Here is a 26433-nt window from a genome sequence, read left to right as displayed (position 1 = left end):
GTCTCTACATTAGAAAGCAATTACCCTGCTCTAGAAATGTTAAAACCGAAGTAAAGACGACCATCTTCTGATTTGCATCTAAGCATCTACATGCTAGAGCGGACATTCTGTTGCTTCAGAACATCTTTGTGAATTTAAATAATTAGGTTGGTGAAGCAGGTCTGGTGATTATAGGGTAGACTTTAAACTATCCTCTGCCCCTAAAGTCACCAACCATCTTCCCATTCCTCTAAGACAGTGGTTTTCACAATGTGGTTCCAAACCAGCAGCAGCAGCAGCATCACCTGGGAACTTATCAGGAATGCAGATTCTCAGGCCCCACCCAGACCTACAGAGTCAGCAACTCAGAGGCAGGGCTACATGCTCAGTGGCTTCAGTCGTGTCCATGGACCATAGCCAACCAGGCTCCACTGTTCATGGGATTCTCCAGGTAAGAATACTGGAGGGGGCTGTGCCCTCCTCCAGGGGATCTTCCCGACCCAGGGATCAAGCCCATGTCTCCTGTGTCTTTTCCACTGCAGGCAGACTCTTAACCTGCTGAGCCACCTGGGAAGCCCATATTTTAACAAGCCCTTCAGGTCTCTGAACACTAAACTTGGGAATCATTCTAATACACCCTCTGACTGAGATCACATGTATTGGCTTCCTGAATGGCTGCCTCTGAGAAACAGAGCAGCAGGCTTGGCTCTGATTTAAAATATAGCTACACAGCACAGCATACATTTTGGGAATAATCTTTTACATATTTCGCACTCAAAATGAGTCAATTTCTGATTTTACTTGGCATAATACTGAGTGTTACTAACTGTGCTTCATGTAACTGATAGTAGGTATTTAACATCTGTGGTTAAAAGCAGAGTCCAGCATTGGTGGTGGAGAAGGCACTGGCGCCCCACTCCAGTGCTCTTGCCTGGAAAATCCCATGGACAGAGGAGCCTGGTGGGCTGCAGTCCATGGGGTCACGAAGAGTTGGACACGACTGATCGACTTCACTTTCACTTTTCACTTTCATGCATTGGAGGAGGAAATGGCACCCCACTCCAGTGTTCTTGCTTGGAGAATCCCAGGGATGGTGGGGCCTGGTGGGCTGCCATCTATGGGGTCGCACAGAGTCGGACACGACTGAAGTGACTTAGCAGCAGCAGCAGCATTGGTGGGTTCTGAGAGAAGATATCTAATCTTTCATTTAATGCCAGTGTGACCTTGGTGATTGATTAATCTCTTTATTACTCAGTTTCCTCACTCTAAAAGGGATGCCAGGCTGGTTGTATGGGAGCATTGTGAGGACTCAGTGACATAATGGGGACTGTGATAAATGCATTAATATTACTATTCAAGTATTAAGACGCTGGACTGGAAGAAACACAAACTGGAATCAAGATTGCTGGGAGAAATATCAATAACCTCAGATATACAGATGACACCACCCTTATGGCAGAAAGTGAAGAGGAACTCAAAAGCCTCTTGATGAAAGTGAAAGTGGAGAGTGAAAAAGTTGGCTTAAAGCTCAACATTCAGAAAACGAAGATCAAGGCATGTGGTCCCATCACTTCATGGGAAATAGATGGAGAAACAGTGGAAACAGTGTCAGACCTTATTTTTCTGGGCTCCAAAATCACTGCAGATGGTGACTGCAGCCATGAAATTAAAAGACGCTAACTCCTTTGAAGGAAAGTTATGACCAACCTAGATAGCGTATTCAAAAGCAGAGACATTACTTTGCCAACAAAGGTTCGTCTAGTCAAGGCTATGGTTTTTCCTGTGGTCATGTATGGATGTGAAAGTTGGACTGTGAAGAAGGCTGAGCGCTGAAGAATTGATGCTTTTGAACTGTGGTGTTGGAGAAGACTCTTGAGAGTCCCTTGGACTGCAAGGAGATCCAACCAGTCCATTCTAAAGGAGATCAGCCCTGGGATTTCTTTGGAAGGAATGATGCTAAAGCTGAAACTCCAGTACTTTGGCCACCTCATGCGAAGAGTTGACTCATTGGAAAAGACTCTGATGCTGGGAGGGATTGGGGGCAGGAGGATAAGGGGACGACAGAGGATGAGATGGCTGGATGGCATTGCTGACTCGATGGACGTGAGTCTGAGTGAACTCCGGGAGTTGGTGATGGACAGGGAGGCCTGGTGTGCTGCGATTCATGGGGTCGCAAAGAGTCGGACACGACTGAGCGACTGATCTGATCTGATCTGATTAATATTCAGCATTATTACTTATTGGCTGACTTAACCCCATGTTTGGTATGTGTTGCTAAATATTAAGTTTCTCAAAGCATTCTTGCATATGGGCTCCATAAATGTGTTTTTCTAAAGCACCATGACTTAAATAAGAAGGTGAAGACTTTATTACATGATGAAACTCTTAATTCAAGTGATGAGTTTATTACAGATCTCAGTAATGATTAGAAATGGCTTATTATGTTCACATGCTGTCAATGTGCTGTACATGTATTCTCATTTAATACATATCAAGTCTATGAGACAGGTACAATTTTACTCCCATTTTACATATGACAGAAGGAGAGAACAGGTAACTTGCTCAAGATTACACAGCTTGTATATAGTGAAGCTGGGATTTGAAGGTGGACATTTAAGCTTGAGAAATACCACAATAATATGCATCAAAATATGCCGTGAACACTAAGAATGCATACCTGCACCAAGAGCTGGGAGATTTTATTTTCCTCATAAGTGGTTGCTGGCTTGCTCAAGCAAAGGGCTTGCTGAAACTTTGGAAAATTCATTTACAAACCATCTGCTGTAGGAGTCTTAATAAGATTATCACCCTCTGTTCTGCCTCCCTTGTTTTAGTCACTAAGTCATGTCTGACTCTGTGACTCCATGAACTGTTGCCCACCACGCTCCTCTGTCCATGGGATTTCCCAGGCAAGAATAATGAAGTGGGTTGCCATTTGCTCCTCTGGGGATCTTCCCAACTCAGGGATCAAACCCGAGTCTCCTGCATTGCAGGTGGATTCCTTACCACCGAGCCACCTGGGAAGCCCCGCATCGCTTACCAGAGAGCAAACAGTTAGTGAACACAGACCACACTAGCCAGGAGACAGCCCTTTTTAAATTTTTTTAGCACCTGAACCCATCAGGCTGAGCCACTCACCTATTCTCAACAAAAATAATAGGACTGGGGCTTCCCTGATGGTGCAGTGGTAAAGAATCTGCCTGCCAATGCTGGAGACATGGGTTCCAGCCTTGATTCAGGAAGATCCCACACGCCTCAGAGCAGCTAAGCCTGTGAGCCACAACTATGGAGCTGTGCTTTAGCGCCTGGACTGCAGTAACTCAAAGGGCCACAACTACTGAAGCCTCAGCGCCCCAGAGCCTGTGCTCCACAAGAGAAGCCCCCACAATGAGAGGCCTGCTCGCGGCAACCAGAGAAAAAGCCAGTGCAGCAACACAGGCCCAGCACAGCCGGAAATAAATAATTAAATACATAAGTTTTTAAAAATAGGACTGATGCTTCATTCTTAAATGAGAAGTTAACAATCATGGATATGCTTAAGAGACTGCCAGTTTAAAACCTCTCATAGAGAGGGGCTTTTGACGGTGTGGTCTGAGGCCCGTCTGCATCAGTGTCACCTGGACACTTGCTGAAAACACAGATTCTTGACTTACATCCCAAATCTGTCCACTGACATTTCCTCAAGTCATTCCCATAACACACATTTTTACAAATGCCCAGGCGATCTTTTATGCATGCTAAAGTCTGAGAACCACTACAGTAAATGGCTCTGGTTTTCAATATTTAACTATAGATTGCAGCCATCTACTCGAATCTGTCTGTAGTAACTTCCGTGATCTGTCTGCTTCTTCCCATCCTGAATGCTCCACCCCAGGCCACGATCATTTCTTACCAGAATTATGACACCACCACCCACTGTAATCCAGCTGCTCATCGTGGCCCCGAGCACTCCATCTTCCAGGCTGCTCCAGAGCATAAATCTAATTAGGTGATTCCCCTGTTGAAACCCTTAATGGTGCTCGTGTCCTGAAGATAAAGTCCAAACTTCAATGCATAATCTACAAGCCGTCCATAGAATCTGTCCCGACTGCCACAACTGCACCCCGGCTGGTGGAACCATCGACATTTCTGGAAGGCAGCACAACCATCTCTGGACTCCAGTTTTCACAAAAGCTGTTCCCTCCACCTGGAAGGATGAGTTTTCTTTCCCTCTGGGCCTGGCTACTACCTGTTCTTCAGGTCTCAGCTTAGCTTTAACCTTTAACTCCTTCAGGAAAGAGATCAGAAGCCCTTCCTTTATGCTCTCACCCCACCCAGAATTTTAATGAGCATTCATTTCATTGCACTGCAACCGTCTGTAATTTCCCAGCCCATTGTCAGCTCCTTGAGGGCTCCCCTATGACTGCACCCATGTCTAATGCAGCACTGAATACACAGTAGCTGCTATGGCCTTGAAAGGCTTCATAACACTGAAAGTTCCTCCATACTCAGTATTCAGCAAGGGCGCCTGGAAAGGCTCTCGACTGAGTTACCTTCCTCTTTCTCTCCTTTCAGTTTGGGTTGACAGCCTGTTGTTCTTTACGGTTAGGATAAATATTCCCTCCAATCCTACCTACCAATAGGGCTTTCCAGGTGGTGGCAGTGGTAAGGAATCCACCTGCAATGCAGGAGATGTGGGTTTGATCCCTGGGTTGGGAAAATCCCCTGAAGGAGGGCATGACAACCAACTTCAGTATTCTTGTCTGGAGAATCCCATGGACAGAGAAGCCTGGTGGGCTACGGTCTATAGGGTTGCACAGAGTCGGATACGACTGAAGTAACTGAGTACACACGCATACCTACCTACCCATATGCTTAAATTTCTTAAAATTCAAGTTTTCAGCCCCAAATTTAGCACGCAAAAACCATGCAGTTTGGGAAGACCTCTGTCTTGTTCATCACTGTATCCCCCAAAACTAAACACTGTACCTGACAGAGGAGACTCAGAAGAATAGTTACTGAGTGAAGGAAGGTACTAAAAGAACTTACAGATATGACTGTGGAAATACCACCAATTTTGGGGAAATCAGAAAGGAAGAGATGTAGCTGGTTGGTGATGAACAAAAAGTACAGAGGTTATCAAAGCAGAGAAACGATAAATCCTGGAAATCACAAACTGCTACATTTGGTGTTGATCTCCAGTAAAACTGTAGGAAAGGTCCCATCATAAGATAAGTAGAAGCCAGAAAGAGAAGTCATATGACTATAGTCATAAAAAAAATTTCATTCCTTTCCTGACGGTGCTATGATTTGGGGCGGCCACACAAATGGGTTACCTGGAATTCAGCAGGCAATTAGCCACAACACTTCGGAAAGTCTTATGAACAAGGCTGCCATGGGAACTGGATGGCAGCACAGTTCAGGACCCAAAGGATGTTGACTAATGGATTGCCTGCCAACCTCGAGGGAAATCTCTAGTAATGTGTCACCTGGCTTTGTATCTGCCCTTATCCTATTAACATGCCTTATTAATGACACAGATGAAAGCATGGATGGCCTGGTGCTGATGGCAGACTAGAGATTACACAGACCTTGAAGGGATAACTAATGCAACAGACAACAGAGTCAGACACGAACGTTACTAACCGCTGTGTACTAAAAGCCTACTTAACCTACCTCTGATATTTTCTTGAATCTAAAGACATTTGTTCTAAAGACATACAGGGTGTAAAAGAAGAAACTGAGGTTCTGAGTGGTGATGGAACTTGCTCCAAGTCACGGAGCTGGTAACAGCAGAGCTGGTCAGTCTGACTCCAGAGTTGGCTTTCTTCTTTGTCCACGCTGCTTGGGACCTTGTCATCAGAATTCACAATGATCTAAGATCTGGAAACCAAAATGATAGCATTCAACTCAAATGTGTGTTGAGCTGTGCACAGGCACTCGGGGGAGGAAACAAGAAGTATGGTTCCAGGGCTCAAGGCTCTTCTCAGGAGGAGACGAGCTTCAGAGACAAACAACTAGGAGATGAGAGGACATGCTGAGTGCAAGATAGAGAGAGGGCATTAGGGGACCACAGAGGAGGAAGAAACCCTCTCGGCTGTGTGAGCAGAAGAGGGCAGGGACAATGTCAAGGGAGAGATGCCTTGAGCAGTCGGGAGAACGTGATTAAGTGCTGGGGGTACAGAAGGGAGCGGACTTTCGGTGAAGGGGGTGGTATGAACTGAAACCCAGAGGAAGGAAAACACAGGGCATATTTAGCATATATTGAACCCCTTCTTTGGCTGGGATATAGTGATCAGATGAGAAAATGCAGCCACAAAGGTGAGTTGAAGAGAGTTGAAGAATGTAAAGCTATGCTAAGGGCCTATGCTGGGAAAGATTGAAGGCAAAAGGAAAAAAAGGGAAGTAGAGGATGAGATGGTTGGATGGCATCACTGACTCAATGGACGTGAGTCTGAGCAAACTCTGGGAGATACTGAAGGACAGGGAAGCCTGGCGTGCTGCAGAAAGTTGGACATGACTTAGCGACTGAACAACAACAAGGACCTTTACTCTGAAGGCAAGAGGGAGCCATGGCGAGTTTTGAACAGGGCTTTATTATGAATACACTGATGTTTTATGGAGATCTTGCAGCAGTGAAATCTGCAGGAGGGACTGGAGGTGGGAAGGCCAGGCAGGTGACTGTTACAGTTCGGAGCCAGGCTGTATCTAAGGGGGAAAGCACCCTGTCTACAGAGTTCCTCTCCACGTAGCTCTTAGGTTCACAAAGTTAACTGCATAGATTCAAAATCAGTTAAAACCCCAGTTGTACAAAAGGATTTAAAACAGGAAAAGCACAGAGCAAGTTAAATATTAAGAGACACCTCATCTTACCCTGGGTTTCCCTGGTGGCTCAGATGGTAAAGAATTTGCCTGCAATGCAGAAGACCCAAGTTTGACCCCTGGGTTGGGAAGATCCCCTGGAAAAGGGAATGGAAACCTACTCCAGTATTTTTGCTTGGAGAATTACATGGACAGAGGAGTCTGGTGAGCTATAGTCCATGGGATTGCAAAGAGTCGGACACAACTGAGCGACGAACACGTTCATGTTGATCTTATGTTACACACTTGACCGCAGTGCTACCCACACAAAAGAACAACTGAAACGGCCATATGTGCAGTAATTCTCTCTGCCAAACGAAAGGAAAAAATGTTTCTCATATGGCCCGAGGACTATGTGAAATATTGAATTCTCTAATCAGAATGGATTGACCATGCTCCAAGATCAATGCTACCTTCACCACTGTGTAATATTTTCTGGAGAGTAGGCTGTAAGGGGGCTTCCCAGGTGGTGCAGTAGTAAAGAATCCACCTGTCAATGCAGGAGACCCGGGTTTGATCCCTGGGTCAGGAAGATCCCTTGGAGAAGGAAATGGCAACCCACTCCAGTATTCTTCCCTGGAAAATTCCATGGACAAAGCAGCCTGGCAGGCTACAGTCCACGGGGTCACAGAGAATCAGACATGACTGAGCAACTGAGCATGCAATCAATCTTTAACACAAATATTTTTTATTTGCAAGCACAAATGTCAACAAAATAAAAACAAACAAGCTGGGTAAATTCTGGCAATTCCTGGCATCTGTACATAGTGTTAGAACAAAAGCAAGCAAATGGAGCAATGAAAGGTCTCATGGGGTTTGTTTAAATTCAGATGTGTGTTCAAGAAACTAAAGTGAGAATCGGGGAGAGAGGGAAAAATGAAGTCACATGGAAATGTTTCTGGCAAGGACCTGGCAACACAAAAGAGGATATCTGGATGAGTGGAGGGATGGGCTAGGAGGAAAGCAGGTGTGAGGCAGGTGAACCAGCTCTTGCACTCTCGCCCTGGGACACCTGATCAAGGCCAGCAGAGCCTGGCACCTCTGGGGAGGGGACTTCACCCAGAGGCCATGCTCCCACTGCGCCTTCAGAGCTGGGTGCTCCCTGGGCAGAGGCCAGGCATTCTGCAAACAAGCTGAGCTCCCAGCAGCAAGCTCCAAAGGTCACCTCACCCCATTGTTTAACCCACTGAAAACTACTGAGACTCTCAAGCTTCTGAACAAAATGTTTTTGAATGTCCCCCTGAAAATGTTCTCTGCTGGTTCTTGTGTGGTGCCTGGCATTTAAAAAGAATGAAGCTCTCTCACCATCAGATTATGCTCTGCACACAAATTATGCTCTGCATTTCCATGGATTTGTTTAATGGAACCTTCCCCAGGCTCTCAACTCAAAGTGACGTCTGGCACGGAGCACGCGTTCCCAGCCAACCCTTTGCTTGCCCGGCTCCTCTGCCCCACCCCCCGATGCAAGTTAACTTTTAATTCAAGTGTACTCAGTGTTCCTTAGTCTCTCCACCTCTCTCCTCCCCATTCCACACTGTTCTAAGAAAAGCCACAATGGAATGGAAAGGCAAAACAGATTATGAAAAAAAACATTAAGGCCACTCTCTTTAGGACCACTGGACAGTTGTTTGCATGGCAGTGAAATGAAGAGGATAAGTAGGAAGTTTTTTGTTGTTTAGTTGCTAAGTCGTGTCTGACTCTTTGCAACCCCGTGGACTGTAGCCCGCCAGGCTCCTCTGTCCATGGGATTTCCCAGGCAAGAATACTGGAGTGAGTTGCCACTTCCTTCTCTAGGGGATCTTCCTGACTCAGGGATCCAACCCACGTCTCCTGCATTGGCAGGTGGATTCTTTACCACTGAGCCACCAGGGAAGCCCAAGTAGGAAGTCTCCCCAAACAATTAAACGGTATGTGACTCATTTCTGTGACCTACATCCATAAGCATCCCAAAGGAACAAAACCAACAAGGCTCAAAAGGAACAAACTGACTAAAACTGAATTCCAGTATCTCCTTGGTGTATAGCATCACAAAGATATCTTCCAGGCTCTACAAGGGCATATCCATCTGTCCACAAACATCCAATGAGAACCTCTTAAGTTCTAGGCCCTGTGCGACTTAGGGAGAGCACAAAGGCAGATAGCTCCATGTTTAAATTTTACCCTTGGGCTCCAACATATTTGTAGGGGCACATACCTAAGGTGGTAGAGATTATTTTTAAAATGAAAGGAATTGATAAAACACACATTTCAATGTAGTGGTTACCTCTGGGGAAAGGCCAAGAATGAGATCTGGAAGAGCCTGTAGGCAGCTTCAGTGGTGGTAATTCTTACAGCGGAAGACGGGTCACAGTGCCTGCTTTATTATTATTTTCTATAGCTTATATATGGGCTTTCCAAGTGGCACTAGCAGTGAAGAACCCACCTGCCAATACAGGAGATGTCTAGTCAAGGCTATGGTTTTTCCTGTGGTCATGTATGGATGTGAGAGTTGGACTGTGAAGAAAGCTGAGCACCGAAGAATTGATGCTTTTGAACTGTGGTGTTGGAGAAACCTCTTGAGAGTCCCTTGGACTGCAAGGAGATCCAACCAGTCCATTCTGAAGGAGATCAGTCCTGGGTGTTCTTTGGAAAGAATGATGCTAAAGCTGAAACTCCAGTACTTTGGCCACCTCATGCGAAGAGTTGACTCATTGGAAAAGACTCTGATGCTGGGAGGGATTAGGGGCAGGAGGAGAAGGAGACAACAGAGGATGAGATGGCTGGATGGCATCACCGACTCGATAGATGTGAGTTTGAGTGAACTCTGGGAGTTGGTGATGGACAGGGAGGCCTGGCGTGCTGTGATTCATGGGGTTGCAAAGAGTCGGACACGACTGAGTGACTGAACTGAACTGAAGAGATGTGGATTGGCTTCCTAGGTCAGGAAGATCCCCTGGAGGATGGAATGGAAATCTACTCCAGCATTCTTGCCGGGAGAATCCCATGGACAGAGAAGCCTGGTGGGCTGTAGTCCATGGGGTCACAAAGAGTCTGACACGACAGAGCAACTTAGAATGGCACAGCATGGCATAGCTTACACATGTTATATCTGTTCTTTATGGGCAGTATATTAAATACATAATATTTAAAAAGAAAGAAATAAGGCAGCATGAATTATTTAAAATAAAAACAAAATGTGGGGGATGGCAAGAATGAAAGAAGGAAGGAAAGAAGGGGAAAAACATGGTCCACATCCTAAAGAGGCTCACATCCTAGCAGAGGAAAGACTCATGTTAACTGCAACATGGTAGCCATGACAATAGAACTTAAACTCCACAGGAAGTACACGGGGCTTCCCTGGTGGCTCAGTGGTAAAGAATCCATCTGCCAATGTAGGAGACTTGGGTTGGAGCCCTGGGTCAGGAAGATTCTCTGGAGAAGGAAATGGCAACCTACTCTATTATTCTTGCTTGGGAAATCCCATGGATAGAGAAGCCAGGCAGGCTACAGTCCCTGGGGATCTTAAAAGAGTGGGACATGACTTAGCAGGTAAAGCATAACAAGAAAGTACGTAGTACTAAAGTTAACAGCAATGGCATGTAAAATTCAGATCCTTGAGTGTCTTCACACTTAAAAACCTAGTTTTACCCTTTCTAAGTGTCAATCTAGCATTACTTCCCCGAGACCCTTCCCAGAACTCCAAAGTCTGGGTTCCATGGTCCTCCTCGGTACACTCAGGGGACTCAGCACCTTCCCCAGAAACACATCACATCACACACATATGTGGCGCTCCTGGCTTACTGTTGTATTCCCGTGCCTGGCTCACTGGCTGGCACATCAATAAAGAGTTGCTGAAACAACAAATGAGGAGCATTACTGGGTTGCCTGGAGAATCCCATGGACAGAGGAGCCTGACGGGCTACAGTCCACGGGGTTGCAAACAGTCGGACACGACTGAAGCAACTTAGCACACATACACACACTGGGTTCAGATCTGTTAAGTGGTGACTGAGACAGAAGAGAAAAGAAAGGCTGGAAATGCAAAGCTGGAGAATCTCATCCCAAACTCAAGAAGGCCCCAGCTCTGCACAGACAAAACCCCTCCACTATCCCTGGTAAGCTGGGCTCGGCCATATAGGAGACCATGGCATGGCCCATAGATCCTGAACTACTGCTCTCTACTGCACTAAAGAGGACCAAAGCCCCTCAGCCTGAATCCTCTGCTTCCTCTGCAAACACGGGGGGGAAAGCACTGAAGTCAGGTAGGAACCCAGGATCAGGTTCAGGCACAGCCTCCATCTCTCAAGAACAGTCAGGCCCGCCAGTCGCCGGGGCAGAAATCAGATCTTCCTGGCAGAGGCTTGCAGAGCCTGCGTTATCTCAGCCACAAGGGTGAGCACAAGAAGCAAAACCTGCAGGAAGATCCAGTTTCCCTGAATAATGTTGCCACCACACAGGACAAGGGAACAGCCCTCCCTCTGAAACTGCTGTAAACTCCCTCAGATAAAAAAGGACTCAGCAAACAGAACTGCCAACTGAGACCTCAGAATGCTCCTCAGATGTCCACAGAAGGACGTGATCCCCAACTCATGACAGCAGCTCCAGTCACCTAACAAACGCTCGACAAATTGTGCATCATCGAAGCATGTGGCTGTCTGACTAAAGACAGTGGAAAAGGAAAGCGGGGATTATGTTGTCACAGACCAGTGTCATATAGATAAAAGGTGGCCGTGCTAGTGGGATGTTGCTATGGATTTGATTTTTGCCTTGAAATATTCCAAGAGAAGTCTTATTCTAGCTTCATTACTTGAGTGATATTGCATCTGAAATTAGGTTTAGCAAAATATATTTAGTTCTATGTTTGGACAGATAGTGAGTCCCAGGTCCTCAACCTCTAGAGACCTCATATTAAATCACCTTCTACAAATGTCCGCCCCTTTTTTTCCATTCAAGCAAATTGGTATAGCCCTTATTCCACATGCCACGTTCTTTCCAGGGCAAACAGATGGAAGGAAGAGAACATGCCAGAAAGAAGAAATGGAAAATGAACATGACATTGTAATGAAAATAAAACTGCAAAATATTATCTGGGTCAACTCTTCATGTGTTTTAAAATCAGCACCAGCAGGCTCTGCACATATGGCATTGGCTTTACTCTTTTTTTTGGTTCGGATGTCACAGAGGATTAGTGCAAAAGGAAAAACCCCAGCATGGGGCCTATTTTTATACAGATTAATCAATCATTTCCCTTTCCTTTCCTTTCTAATCACTCCCAAAACTCAACTTAATGAAACGGCTCTCATTCAAAATATGTCATTTATTGCACTCTGAATGGAAAACTTTTCAGGAAAGGAAGTGAGCTTAGAATCTGAACCTAAGTTTTTAAATGTCACATTTTTAATTCAAGGTATAACTATTAACTACACTTAGCTATAGCCCAGCCCCTTTTAGCTTACATATCTGCTGTGGACTCTTACATATCCGTTAGTGGCAGCAAAATGAATTGGCAAACATTTCCTTGTGTAGATCTAGATACGGCCATTTGACAAAAACAGAAAGCCACACATTTGAAAAGAAAAAACTACTGCACATCTCACGTTTTGTTTTGTTGTCTACATTTTCAAGTACATTGAATGTCATAATTTCCATCAGAAAACCAAGCACCAAGCACACGGTTAGGTTCTTAGTATTTGCTAGAAAATTTGATAAGCTGAATGGAATCAAACCAAAGAACTGTTCAAACTCTTCGATACACTCTCCCTTAACTACAAGTGATTGTAAAAATGATCATAACAATGCTTACAGTAATCATAATACAACAGCAGTGACTATTTAGTATATGTCATGTGCTACTGATGGTGTCACTGAATTTTCAAAGTAGCTTTATGTCATAGGTACTATTATTAGTTCAGTATATAGATGAGGGACAGGGAGGCCTGGCGTGCTGCGGTTCATGGGGTTGAAAAGAGTTGGACACAACTGAGCGACTGAACTGAACTGATATAGATGAGTAAACAGCAAATTCCAGTATTTTGAGGCTGAAAAAATTCCCATACTCTGCTGGTTTGCAGAGATGGGCAGGAGAATTTGTCACAGACACACTGAAAACGAGAAATGGAGCCTATAATACCGAAAGTGAAAGTGAAAGTCGCTTAGTCGTGTCCAACTCTTTGCAACCCCATGGACTATACAGTCCATGGAATTCTCCATTCCAGAATACTGGAGTGGGTAGCTCTTCCCTTCTCCAGGGGATCTTCCCAACCCAGGGATCGAACCCAGGTCTCTCGCATTGCAGGCAGATTCTTTACCAGCTGAGCCACAACTAATGAGGTGAGAAATTTTGCAGAAAGTGTCATCGACATTGTTTCCATGTCTTTAAAGCCATGATCACTACAGAGTGTATCATGAACTTTTATTTGTCTGCTGCCCCTTTGATGAGTGGAAATTATATTTATAAAATATTAAGACAGTGACATAAAGTCTGACCTCAGTGACAAAATCAGAGCCAGAGGAGTCACCAGGACATTCACATCCTCAAAGGGTGGTGACTTTTCATCATTTGGGGCAATTAAAATTGAGCCATGACTAACAGCTGGAAGAGATGACATTACACCAGTTCTCCTCTACATGAATGGTTAGTCATGAGTACAGAAAATAAGAGACATTTACAATCTAGCATGACAGTCTGTGCTCACTGTTCTATATAACTAAAAATGAATCACTCTTACACCAGTACAGTGTATATTCTGCTTTTTGTCTAGAGCTGCTAGACGCCAGCTACCTACTGTGGACAGTCTGAAGATCTAATTTAATGTAATTTTAGAATTACTGAACTAAGTTGGGGTAACCATACGTATAGTCTTTTGTTTCCACTCATTAATTTTAACACCACAGGCATTAATCATTCACCCAGCAGATGAAAATTGCTCTAAGATGACTCATGTGTTTTACAACATTGCAAACCCAACCCTTATGCTCTTGGAAGGTACAAGAAAGCGGAAATGTTAGAGCAAATCATTAATAAACACAAAATTCTTCCCCATCCCAATTCCACGGACCTGAAGAGTTTCTGAATTTTTCCTGAACACTATATGAGAAAAATAAATTAAAACTGGCTAGAGAGATGGTCTCTGAGTAATTTCCATGGTGAACTGGCAGAGATGAGCACATAAGCAAGATCACTCTTGATAATAAATACATCGAGTCTCAGCCTACACAGAGGCCCCATTGCACACTGTGTGCAGGGCCAATTAGCATTAATTGTGCCTGTGCTCGTCTATTCCCATAGCACGTCACTGGGCAAGGACAAGCTCTGCATTTACAAATGCAGCATGCAAGGCTGAGAGTTAGGAGAGCATTCTCAAGTGTGATCATCCATGTCCATCTTTTCCCATTTGCCTCAAACGGCAGATTCACAAATGACAAGGGGTATTTAAAACAATATAGGTGTGTATTTTTCAAAGTTTAGTTTCAGACTCTGCATTCAGGATATCTGAAAGGCAGACGGTTGAAAATTTGTTTCCAGACTACATTTTTAGCCTACCACAAGTAACTTGACACACACATATACACAAAGAACGTATCCTCTGGGATCCAATATAATTATTTACTTACTGTGACTAATATGACTTACTTAGAAGATAAGCTCCATAGACTTTCATGGCAAACACTGCCTCTGCAAACAGCCTCCCACCACAGGCTGGGGTATGTCTTGTGCAGAAATACAGTATGTGCAGCTCAGCTCATCTCTCCGTGGAGTACAGTCTCAGAGTGGGGTATCCATGGAGACTGAGCCTCCTACTTGTACAGGGCAAGGAAGTTACTCTGCTGGGCACCATAGCAACAGGAGGCAGAGGGGAGGCTGGCCAATCAGGAGAGAGCACAAGAGCTTCTCCCTGGTGACTGCAGCATTTCAAATGAAACCATCGCCCTCATGAATGGACACAAAGCATTTAAGGAAACATCAAATTGTCAAACAGAGGTAAAGGCCTACAGGACAGTCAAGGCTAATCTTTGACAATTATAGAGCAACACTTAAGAGCCTTTATATGCCAAAGAGCAAGGAAGAAATTACATCAAAACCCAACACATTCCTACATGTAATGGCAAGCACGTGACACTTTGAGGAAATTTTTCAGTGTACTTCCTGACTTCCAGCTATTTAAATATGCAAGGCACTTCACAGTTCTCTCTGGGAGGGAGGACCAGGAGACAATCCTTGTTCTCAAGGGAGAAAATGAATTGAAGGCTGTCTGAGACAACTGTTAGCACAGTGTTTCCAAACAGGAGTTTGCTCAGAGCCAAGATGTTTATTAAGCATCCAGAAAAGCCCTTTATTATATTAGAATAATTCTTACTAAGAAGGTAACTGTGATAAATAGGACCAATGCAAACAAGATGGGAAGCGGGCATTCAAATACCTTAAAGTTGAGCTATTTGTAAACTTTGCTCATTTAATCACCATAATGATCATTTACTGAGCACACACTGCAGAACAGGAAAATACGGTAACTATAAACACTTGCCAAATGCTGACACTGATTTTTGCAAAGGTGTAAGATGTGCACGTTTACCTCTCAGCATCGTGCAGTATTTACTCGATGCACATACAGGCATATCTCACCTTACTGTGTTTTGTTGTATTGTGCTTCGCAGATACTACATTTTTTAAAAACCTGAAGGTATGTGGTACTGTGAGTTGTCAGATGACGGTCTGCATATGATAGCATAAACTATTTTTAAATGTATATATTTTTAGACCCAATGCTATTGCACATTTCATATACTACAGTAGAGAGTAAATATAACTTTTATATACTTTAGGAAACCAAAAAATTCACATGACTCACTTCATTGCAATATTCACTTGACTGCAGTGGTCTGGAACCAAACCCACAAAATCTCTAAGGTAGGCCTGTACTCTGTTACATACGTAACATGTTTTATTGTTGGGGGCCAGAGTGAGGTACTCCGCCCGTGGCAAAGGTCATGAGGAAGGAGGCTCGACATACACAAAGGCGGGATCGAGCCTCAGAGTCCCCCTGGAAATCCTCGAGCAACTACCCCCATAACCAGAGCCTGCCTACTTTACTACTTTGTGCTCTCACCTACACCTCTGACTTTACAGGGGGCTGTCCCCCACCACCTCTTTTGGAGAAGGAGTTAACCTAGAGCTCCAGTTAATAAAAACTCCTGGGCGTGACAAGAGTGTTTTAACCTACAAACTCCTCTGAAGGTTCTCTGGCCTGCCTGACAGGCTTGTCCAGCCACATGTGATTGCTCACAGCCTCCCAACCATGAGAGGCACAAGATGCTTTAAACCTTCTAAAAACAGGTTCCTTAGAAAAGTTAGAAAACTATTAGTATAAGTATAGTGGGCTGATTAGAAATTGTATTGGTGAAGGGTTTTTCATTTGTTGAGCCAATGTTTGTTGCTAAGTCTCCATATCCCCTGCCCTTACACACATTAATGAATATATAGAAGAAATAAGTATTAACCTTTGATATTAATCACATTGGACCTTAGGCTAAGTAAATTCTTTCCTTAACTAAAACCCACTACACCCTCACCCTATAGGAATGTAACTTTATTTGGGTGGCGTCTGTTTTAAGAATAATCACCCCTGGAGAAATAAGTGTCCTGGTTGACTGACCACTGTCACAAGGAGAGGGTCATAAATTGTCAGCAGGCCCCCTGCCAGAAGATGATGTAACACCCCTAAGACCTCTGTATACATTTGTATGAAGCACCTGACTTTGATAAAAGTCAGGACTGCTGACCCCACGTGACTTTTGCATAACATCTCAGTGTATAAATGTAGACCATGGAAAATAAAGAATTGGGATCAGTTTCTCGAAATACTGGTCTCCCCATGTCGCTCTCTCTCTCATTCTGGCTGAGTCTCCATCTGGAGCGCGGAACCCACCATGCTTACTAATTATGCCTGGGCTTCTAAGATCCGACCGGCGAGGCCTCAGTGTCTCCTCTCCTTCGGGAGAACGGAAGGACGCCTGCGGCCTACGTAAGTGGTGCAAGCTTCTTGTCTTGAAGTTTTATTGGTCTCCCACGTAAACCAAGCTACTCAGCCTCTTTTCTCCACTGAATTTTCCTACTGAGCTATCCTTATTCTATTACTCTTTATATCTTTAATTAATATCTAATTGAAGCTATTGTATCCTGACCCTCGCCGACACCGTCCCCGCTTCGAATACCCTGGATCAGCCGGGGCTGGACCCCGGCATTTTATGATTCTCACAGCAACATAAGAAAGATAAGTAGTAATTATTCCTCCATATGACAAAAGAGAAATCATTTCCTCATATTTACAAAAGAAACTATCCGGCATATGAACTCCCCTGTCTCCCACTGCTTGGCAAGTGACGTGGTGCACCCTATTCAATACCTAAATATAAGGTGAGGCACTCTCTTCCCACAATTACCTCACACAAAAGCAAGCTCCTTATTTTAAAGTCTTTCCAAAGCCTCTTATTATAGAGATCTCTCTTATAATTACCTTCTTTGAACAAAAAGTATCATTTGAAAAAGACACAGGGGACTGAATCGACCTCAATCAATATTGTTTTGGGCTGCCTTCAGGGGTCGACTGACGGGATTATTTAAAATGAAAGGGGCCAAGAAATTCAAAAGCAGATTTTGTAATTATTCCTGTGGTATGACTGGTATGACTCCTCCAGCCTTTTTTAAAGATCAGCTTAAATAGCAGTGTCGTTCAGTCGCTAAGTCGTGTCTGACTCTTTGCAATCCCATGGACCGCAGCACGCCTGGTCTCCCTTGTCCCTCACTGTGTCCCTGAGTATGCCCAAGTGCATGTCCATTGAATCGGTGATGCCATCCAACAATCTCATGCTCTGCTGCTTCTGCTATTAAATAGCAATAATCAAAGGTTAAGTTGTGGAGATTGAAAAAAAAAAAAAAAAAACATACTCTTTGCTAACTGGACTCAGTAACTGAATAGCTTTGGGTATTGATGGATACCGACATTGCATTTACAGGGGAACAGAAAAACCAGCTGCCCCCACGCTCTCCATGGGTGCTGTGATGGTCTGCTAGCTGTCCTCCAATGTCTATCCCCATTCTTTCCTTCTTCCATAATAATAGATGCCCAGCTGACTCAGATGTCCTGGGATATAATTGGAAATGACGTGTGCCACTTCTGTGCCCTGACGGTAGAGTGATTGGGTGAGTATCCCCTGGTCCCTCTCTCCCTCCTTCTTCCTGGAGAAGGACAGCCGACCTGACACGCTGCCTACCAGCCTCAGTCCCCCAAACACCTAGGGACTGTTTTATGACGAAGATCAGCTTCTGTCTAGTTTTTAACCTCTGGATTTGGGAGCCTTTTTTTACATTAACTTAACAGCTACCCTCACAGTACTCATAGGCTTGAAAATAATGTTCAATGAGAGCTCCAGATATGAATTCAAAATGGCTTTGTATCAAACAAATTGGGCAGAAGTGAAGATAACTTGCTCTGGAAAAGACATTGGAAAAGACACCTGAGTTGAAAACTAGCTCCAGGGATGAGGAGGGCAATAAATTTTTTATATTAATGATGAATAACAAGATTCCTGCTTCTAAATAAATAATAGAGTATACATTTGTATGTTTAACTAAAAAAATAAATTTAAAAAACCTACCAGCTATTGACTATTTCATCCATCTCTAAAGGTTTATGCAAGTTAGCAAATAAAACATTTTTAATCTCATTAGGAAAATGCAGGACCTTGTATTCTCTCATATACACTGTTTCCTACACTTGGCTCTGTTTTCACTTCCTTCTCCTTCATTAACCTGCTTCCAGTTTCATCTCTTGAAAATGCAAGCTCCTCAGAGCAACCAAAAGGGCCTTGAACATATACACTAAATTGTGTTGCGTTGAGAGCATGCTCAGTTGTGTCTGACTCTGTGCTCTATGGACTGTAGCCCACCAGGCTCCTCTGTCCAGGGAATTTTCCTGTCCTAGGGGTGGAACCTGCATCTCCTGTGACTCCTGCGTTGGCAGGCAGATTCTTTATCACTGAGCCACCTGGGAAACCCATATATTAAATTATGTCTCTCTCAAAACTGGCCAGTAGGTTCCCATTGTTTGATGCAGACTTCACCTGCAATTACTCTTTCTTCTTCCTAGCTCACTGCTTCACTCACTGTCCCTGCAAACCCTCCGCAAGTGCAAAGGAATATGACTAAGTTCTCAGCTCAAATGTCACCTCCCCAGACACTCCCTGCCCAATGCTCATCACTGGCTATAGCCTTCCCTTGTTTTAAGTGTCACTATCTGAACTTATCTTGTTTGTGTGCTTGTGTATCAGCCATCTCCCTATATCAGGCAGGTTCCAAGAGAACAGGCATCTTGTTTGTTTTTTCCCCTCCTCTGTCCTGAAAGCCTGGAACAATGGTGTCAGCACAGAATAAATGCTTTGTAAATGCTTGCTGAGTGAATGAGTGAAAGCTGGTCAATCAGTGTACAGCCAGGATTCAAACTGAAGTTGAGCAGAACCCTTATAGGTGGTGAAGTGAGTGAGGTTTGCTGTCTTTTAGGCTCCTACACAAAAATCACCTTCCTGCAAAGCCACAGACATCCTAGTCCATGTAATGGATTTGAATTGAAAACGGCTTGGATTGTAAGTCCATTGTGGCCAGTTTCCTGAAGCTCACCTCACTTAACTGTGGCCTGCAGCAACACTGCCTACTGCTTGGCTGCTGTTAGACACAGGTTCAGGTGGTAGAAGACCGTAATTCACTGAATTACCCCAACAAACTTACTTAAGTTTGGTTCAACACATAACTTCCACCAGTAGCCCAGTCCACCCAAACGCCACCCACCTAATTATACAGACAAAGAAGACAGAGAAGTCAGGGTACTTTTCCCTCTACCTCCTTTCTTGTTAGGCACATTGTTTTGCTGGGTTTCCCTAGTGGCTCAGATGGTAAAGAATCTGCCCGCAATGCAGGAGACCCAGGTTCGATCCCTGGGTCGGGAAGATTCACTGGAGGGGACACGGCAACCCGCTCCAGTACTCTTGCCTGGGAAATCCCATGGACAGAGGGGCCTAGTAGCCTACAGTCCAGTCAGTCAGCTCAGTTGTGTCTGACTCTTTTTGACCCCGTGGGCTGTAGCACGTCGTGGACTACAGTCCACGGGGTTGCAAAGAGTCAGACATGACTGAGCAGCTAACACTTTGCCACCAAAGTGCATGGTTCCCTCACATGCAGCCTGGGAATTCTCTGGCTCTGGGTTCTGGTACCTTGACCTTTCTCTGCCTCTTCACGACAGGGAAGGACTCCAAGCTGTTGCCATTCCCATACTGGTTGTGCTATATGCTAAGTCGCTTCAGTTGTGTCTGACTCTTTGCAACCCTATGGACTATAACCCTCCAGGCTCCCCTGTCCCTGGGATTCTCCAGGCAAGAATACTGGAGTGGGTTGCCATGCCCTTCTCCAGGGGATCTTACCGACCCAGGGATTGAACCCGCGTCTCTTATATCTCCTGCGTTGGCAGGCGGGTTCTTTACCACTAGTGCCACTTGGGAAGCCCCATACTGGATGGGTTTCCTTAATTAAGCTCATTTCTGTACATGCGGTCTCCTCAATAACTCTTCTCAATTGGCTGGGAGTGGGGGAGAAGCCCAACCTAAAGCATATATCTGCATGATTTATAACTCTTAGTTTATAGGTTTGTGTGTAAAATACATTTTCGGGTTTATTTCTCTTGGGCTGGTAGTCGATAAACATCTTTAATGGTGGGTGTGTGGTCTGCTGGGGCATCTGCTATGTGTGAGATACCACTATTGCTTTGTTCTCAGCACATTAGAGCACTTAGGAAGCATCTGGCGAGCCCCCAAATCGGTAGCTATAACACTGTAGGTGCAATAAATCCCAGTAGACCTGGGATGTGGACAGCAGTCACCTCTGAGAAGAAGAGGATTATAACTCACTAATTCTTATGGGAAAACCATTAGCAGACCATTTGGCCGCATCACATTGATTGGGTGCACCATCAAAGGCACAGATGGGAGGAAGCCATGAGAGTAAATATGTAAGTAACCCTGCGATAAAGATAAACACCCAGGGCTCCTCATCACAGTTCAGCATTTTTTTTCCACCCGTCTGGTCTCTGCTGGGGAGAAGAGGCAGACTATACAGCAGCTCATCATAAAACATTTTGTGCTGATTCCTGGGGGGGCATTTTTTCTCTCAGAGTGAAAGTTTCAGAGATCCACTTCAGTATCGGTGCAAAAGCTCCTGTTTAAGTTGACAAAACCTAATGATCATTGTTTATGAAACTATTAATGACACACAGGGCGGCACATTAAACACTGTGACAAGTAGAGAAAGAAGTAGATCATGATCAAGTGGAAAACTCTGAAGACCCTCACATCCTTTGATGTTGACATCTTCATGGTTTATTTTCCTGATCTGCATCCAAATAGCCTCCTGTGTTCAATTTTCTGTATTTCATTGAAGTTACATTGAGGGTCATTGATTTGGTTAGCAGCAGCCAGCATAATAAGTATATGGACTGTATCAGATAATCTATAGGGCTCCACAGATATTTTTTTTAAAAATCCCTGTCTTATATCAACACATCTTTCTCAATTGTCATACTTCCCTGTTACAATTAAAATTTTTCCTTTGAAGTTGGACCTTACAACCAGTGTGGTAGTTAAGAGTCAAAAGCAAAACTACACTGTTTAGAATCCATTTACAGACTGTGACCTTGCATGAATTAGCTTCTCTATGCCAGTTTCTCCATCTGTAAAAGAGGGGACAATGATACCCTCTTCTCACACTGATATTAGGATTAAATGAGTAAAGTCCTTGGAATTTTGCCTGGGACAGTTAAGTCTCAATAAATATGGGCTACAACAATTTTTAATCAAATTTCAGAGTCATGCAAGCACACAATTACATCTAATATAGTCTTCCAGATATGTTTAGCATCTGAAACAGACTAAAGACTTTATTTGAGATTGGGCTTTGCTGCTGAAAGACCTTTGAAACTATAAGCTATTAGAAAAGCACTGTCTGCCAAAGAATGCAGAATGTTTCCATAAAACCCAAATCTCTTTTAGCACTAAAATTTTAATTTTTCCATTCTATGAAAATATTTCTAAAATGCTTCAGGAATTTTCCTGCCCTCATACACATAATTTTCTGCCAACTACACCATCACAATGACTCAGTCTGTTTCTAGAACATTAAGTATTGCATTAAGTGCTATAAGAAGCCTCTCATGTGGTGCTAGTGATAAAGAATGTGCCTGCCAGTGCAGGAGATGCAAGAGATGCGGGGTCAGGAAGATTCCCTGGAGTAGGGAATGGCAACTCACTTCAGCATTCTTGCCTGGGAAATCCCACAGACAGAGGAGCCTGGCAGGCAACAGCCCATGGGGTCACAAAGAGTCAGATACAATTGAGCACACATACACACACAAGTGCTACAAAACATTTAATAGGCTGTCATGCTTTTTAGTGGTCTTTTGTTTGCTTTTTACATATTTTCCCTTTCATATTTTCTCTTTCCTCATTGTCAAACCATCATCTGTCAATCAACTCACGCTCTCTCCAGTGTCCTCCAATAGCAAACACTCCTCTTGTTTTATATGAACTGGGAGAACATGACATGCTAGAATTTTGTTTTAATAAACATAAGTTCTGTGTGATAGTTTCAAGGATACTCCTTGTAAACAAAGTGCAAGGAATCTCTGATAGCTATTTTAAGAGCAACAAATGACTGTTATTAACATTTACTAAGGAATTGTTTTGTGCCAGATGGAACGCTGGGCATCTTACATTCTTTAATCTGTTTAATGGACACAATAACCCATTCTAAAGATGCCAAACACAAAGTTTCTGGAAGATAACAAGTAGTTGAAGAGTGCACTGTTAAAGAGGTGGCATGAAGCTGTGAGCCTGGTGTACTGGATTCCTGAGTCTGGTGTTTAGTAAGGTATCCCTGCAGCCCCACCCCACCCATCCATTCACACGTTTTCCCCCAAGAAACCACAAGCTGGGTAACCTGCGGAGAACTGTAAGCTAAGTTCTTGAGTGTCCTCTCTGTAGTCAAGTTATTGTAAGAACATATGCCCCGCTCAAGCCCCACCCTGTACATTGTCCCTTTTATTCGACAGGACTAACTTTGAAGTGAAAGGGACGATGCCCCTGATAAGCATGGGAACACCTGCGGGCCATTGGCTGCATGCGAAGGAGCCTCCATCTCCTTAAACCAGTGTTGATTAATCATCAATAGAGTTGGTGCCTTCCGAGTTTTCTAGCAAATGTCTCTGAAAGTGGGAAATCGTCTTTTTAAAGTCACCCATCCTCTGTTACTGTGGTGAGGTTATTACAGTTCATCTGGCCAGGTTTCTGATTTCAATAGCCTGGGTGGTGTCTGATGACAGGGGAATACTAAGTCTGAATTCTGATGGTGGCGGTGACATCTTTCAAATGTAGATTTCAACATTTCAGTTTCTAAATGTGTATTTCTTTTCAATTATAATGACCCTAACCATTTGCTCTTGATCTACCTCCTTAAACGGCAGGTATTTTTTTTTTCCTCCCTTTCACTTTTTCTAATTATTTGTTCAAATTGTGTAGTTGTTTCCTTAGCTCTCCCACAAGCCTTGTATAGGAAGGATTTAGTACTTGCATTTGTAGAACACTGACACTGGGTCTTTTTCTCCTTTGGGTTAAGATGCTCCCCAAGTAGACAATCAAGCATTAAAGGCGGCCCAGGAAAATCATTTAATGTTCTAGTGCAGAAATCCAATTAAAACTTTCCTTTCTGGGTGACAACAATCTCATCAGGAAAACTGACTGTGGACTAAAATCAGGATAAGCATCTGAGAGAAGGAATGCTAACAATGTAGATCTCTCAAAAAGTAATGGGATTGGCATATATACACTACTATTGCATGCGTGTGTGCTAAGCTGCTTCAGTCTTGCCCTACTCTTTGTGACCCTATGGACTGTAGCCTGCCAGGCTCCTCTGTCCATAGGATTCTCCATGCAAGAATACCAGAGTTGATTGCCATTTCCTACTCCAGGGGATCTTCCAGACCCAGGGATGGGACCCACGTCTCTTATGTCTCCTGCATTGGCAGGCAGATTCCTTACCACTAACGCCACCTGGGAAGCCCGTACACTACTATTAATACACGTAAAATAGATAACTAAGAAGGACCTACCTACTCTACAGCACAGGGAGCTCTACTCAGTACACTGTAATGACCTCTACGGGAAAAGAACCTAAAAAAGAGAGAGAATATATGTATATGTACGGGCTTCCCAGGTGGACCAGTGGTGAGGAACCTGCCTGCCAGTGCAGGAGACATAAGAGACGCGGGTTCAACCCCTGGGTCAGGGAGACCCCCTGGAGGAGGGAATGGCAACCCACTCCAGTATTCTTGCCTGGAGAATCCCATGGACAGAGAAGGGGAGGGGGTGGCTGTAGTCCATAGGCTTGCAGAGTCGGACACGATTGAAGCAACTTGTCATAGCACAGCATGTGTATGTACAACTAATTCACTCTGCTGTACAGCAGAAGCTAGCACAACATTGTAAATCAACTATATTCCAATAAAAATGAATTATTATAAAGAGGTCCCTACAGCATGCCTTCATTCCCTTCCTTTTAATCTGTACTATAGCCCAGCTTTATTGTACAGTTTTCTGTCTTGAATGATAAGGTCCCCAAGAGCAAGGATGATGCTGAGGTCATCTCTGCCTATCTTTCCCATACTCCTCCCACACTAAACATCATTCCATTCTCATTGAAGGATTTACTGCACACCTGTGTCATGACAGACATTGTATTAGGCTCTAGAGATACAGTCTTGAACGTCTGCTGAGTTGACTCATGAAAACATGAAAAAGGCAAAGCCATTATCCAACTGACTGCAGGGTTATTTTCTTTCACTGTTTGGTGGCAATTTTTAATTAAATCTGAATAGGCATTAAGTGATAGAAGCCAAAATGACAGAAGGCGCACTGCCTCCGAGAAGGTCCAGCACGAGTCCTGCCTAGAAGGCAAGGCTTCCATGCTGTGAGTGCCGTGGTGCCCTGCTGGGGAGGTGCGGGTGTGCTCAGCTTACCTTTCTAAGCCCTTCCTGGCATCCTGTGACACAGTTCCCTTCTCCTTCTGCATTAGGTACCCAGCCAACATTACTATGGAGCTTCCCAGGTGGCTCAGTGGTAAAGAATCTGCCTGTCAATGCAGGAGATGCAGGTTCAATCCCTGGGTTGGGATGATCCCTGGAGGAGGGAATGGCAACCCACTCCAGTATTCTTGCCTGGAGAATCACCATGGAAAGAGGAGCTTGGTGGGCTACAGTCCATGGAGTTGCAAAGAGTTGGACATGACTGAGTGACTAAGCACACACACACACACACACACATACAACATTATTAGTTCTTATCTGAACAACCAAAGGGGCATTTCAATAACTCCTTTCCAAGGTGAACAGCAGTTTCCAGAATCTAGAACAACAGACCTAAAATTAAATGCGCCCAGGTTAATGTTAAAGGGCCCTGGAGCATCTGTGTAGGAGACTAATTGCTTGCTATTTTAATAAACTGGTATTGGTTCTAATGAGTTGATTTATTTTAAAAAAGTAGAGCATACATCAAGAGTGGAAGATGAGTTTAGGCTGAGGGGAGATGGTCACCTGGGGCTGTGGAGGAGGTGGAACATTTTAATAACCGGTGAGCAGTATCTTCTTGTGGTTTAACGACAGATTCTCTGCATTTTATAGATTTTGGAGTAACCCAAGGCCCTTGTGTCTTGGGTTTCTCTCTTCTTAGTTACGAGACTGACAGGTTTATTCTGCTGAAAATTCAGAGAGCTATAGGTCCCAGTGCAGACTGCTTTAAATACAAAGAGCTTACCGTACAGACTGGAGAAGGAAATGGCAATCCACTCCAGTATTCTTGCCTGGAGTATTCCATGGACAGAGGAGCCTGGCAGGCTACAGTCCATGGGGTCGCAAGAGTTGGACATGACTTAGCGACTAAACCACCACCACCACTGGGAACCAATGGGTCCCTACAGATAGGGACCCATTCAAAAGCTCAAGCAATGCCTTTTAGTGATGACATTAGGAACCTCAGGCAACTGAAAAATACACTTTAGGGACCCTTGTGACCTTGATCAAATGCAAATAAATCAAAAGATCCTGAGGTCAGCACTGCTTAGGTGATTAAATCAGAAGCAGTTGACAAAGGTGCTATTTCAGGCTCTGCCCCTGGGCAGGGTTATTAACTAGGAGTTAAAAATCCTAATAAAGGGGGCCCATAAAACCCAGAAATAGTATGTGATATTTTGTGCATATTTTTCTGGAATATGGGTCCATGGCCTTCAGGATTCTCAAAGGATCCATTATTATCGAAACAGCATGAAGAACAACTCGTGTTTCCTTTCTTTCCTCCTTCTTTCTTTTCCTTCCTCCCTCCCCACTCACTCCTTGTTAGTCTTTTTGTCTGTACTTTCTACTTAAACATCCTCAGCAAGACAAGTAGCTGATATTCAACACGTATCTTCTGTAGGAACCAAGACTTGCTCAGGGTGAATTCTGTGCATACACACAGGGTTTTTAACCTTCATTAAGATATGATTATTCT

The 26433-nt window shown here is 44.1% G+C and overlaps 1 protein-coding gene across 9 annotated transcripts in view; it reads right to left on the bottom strand.

The window, feature by feature from the left end:
* SYBU (syntabulin) overlaps positions 1 to 26433 on the bottom strand; it is a 128673-nt gene that overhangs the window by 30264 nt on the left and 71976 nt on the right. Inside the window, exon 1 of one of the 9 annotated variants that reach the window (XM_070802781.1) lies at positions 14432 to 22753. The exons of the other annotated variants lie outside the window; for them this stretch is intronic. Within the exon in view, the coding sequence (XP_070658882.1) occupies positions 14432 to 14459 (28 nt within the window). The 5' untranslated portion in view covers positions 14460 to 22753. Of the gene's footprint in view, positions 1 to 14431; positions 22754 to 26433 lie in introns of those variants that run through there. 9 annotated transcript variants of the gene reach the window in all.

Source organism: Bos indicus, chromosome 14 (assembly GCF_029378745.1).
Source record: "Bos indicus isolate NIAB-ARS_2022 breed Sahiwal x Tharparkar chromosome 14, NIAB-ARS_B.indTharparkar_mat_pri_1.0, whole genome shotgun sequence".
In the NCBI taxonomy this organism is placed as follows: Eukaryota; Metazoa; Chordata; class Mammalia; order Artiodactyla; family Bovidae; genus Bos; species Bos indicus.
This window is presented reverse-complemented; position numbering and strand designations above follow the sequence as displayed.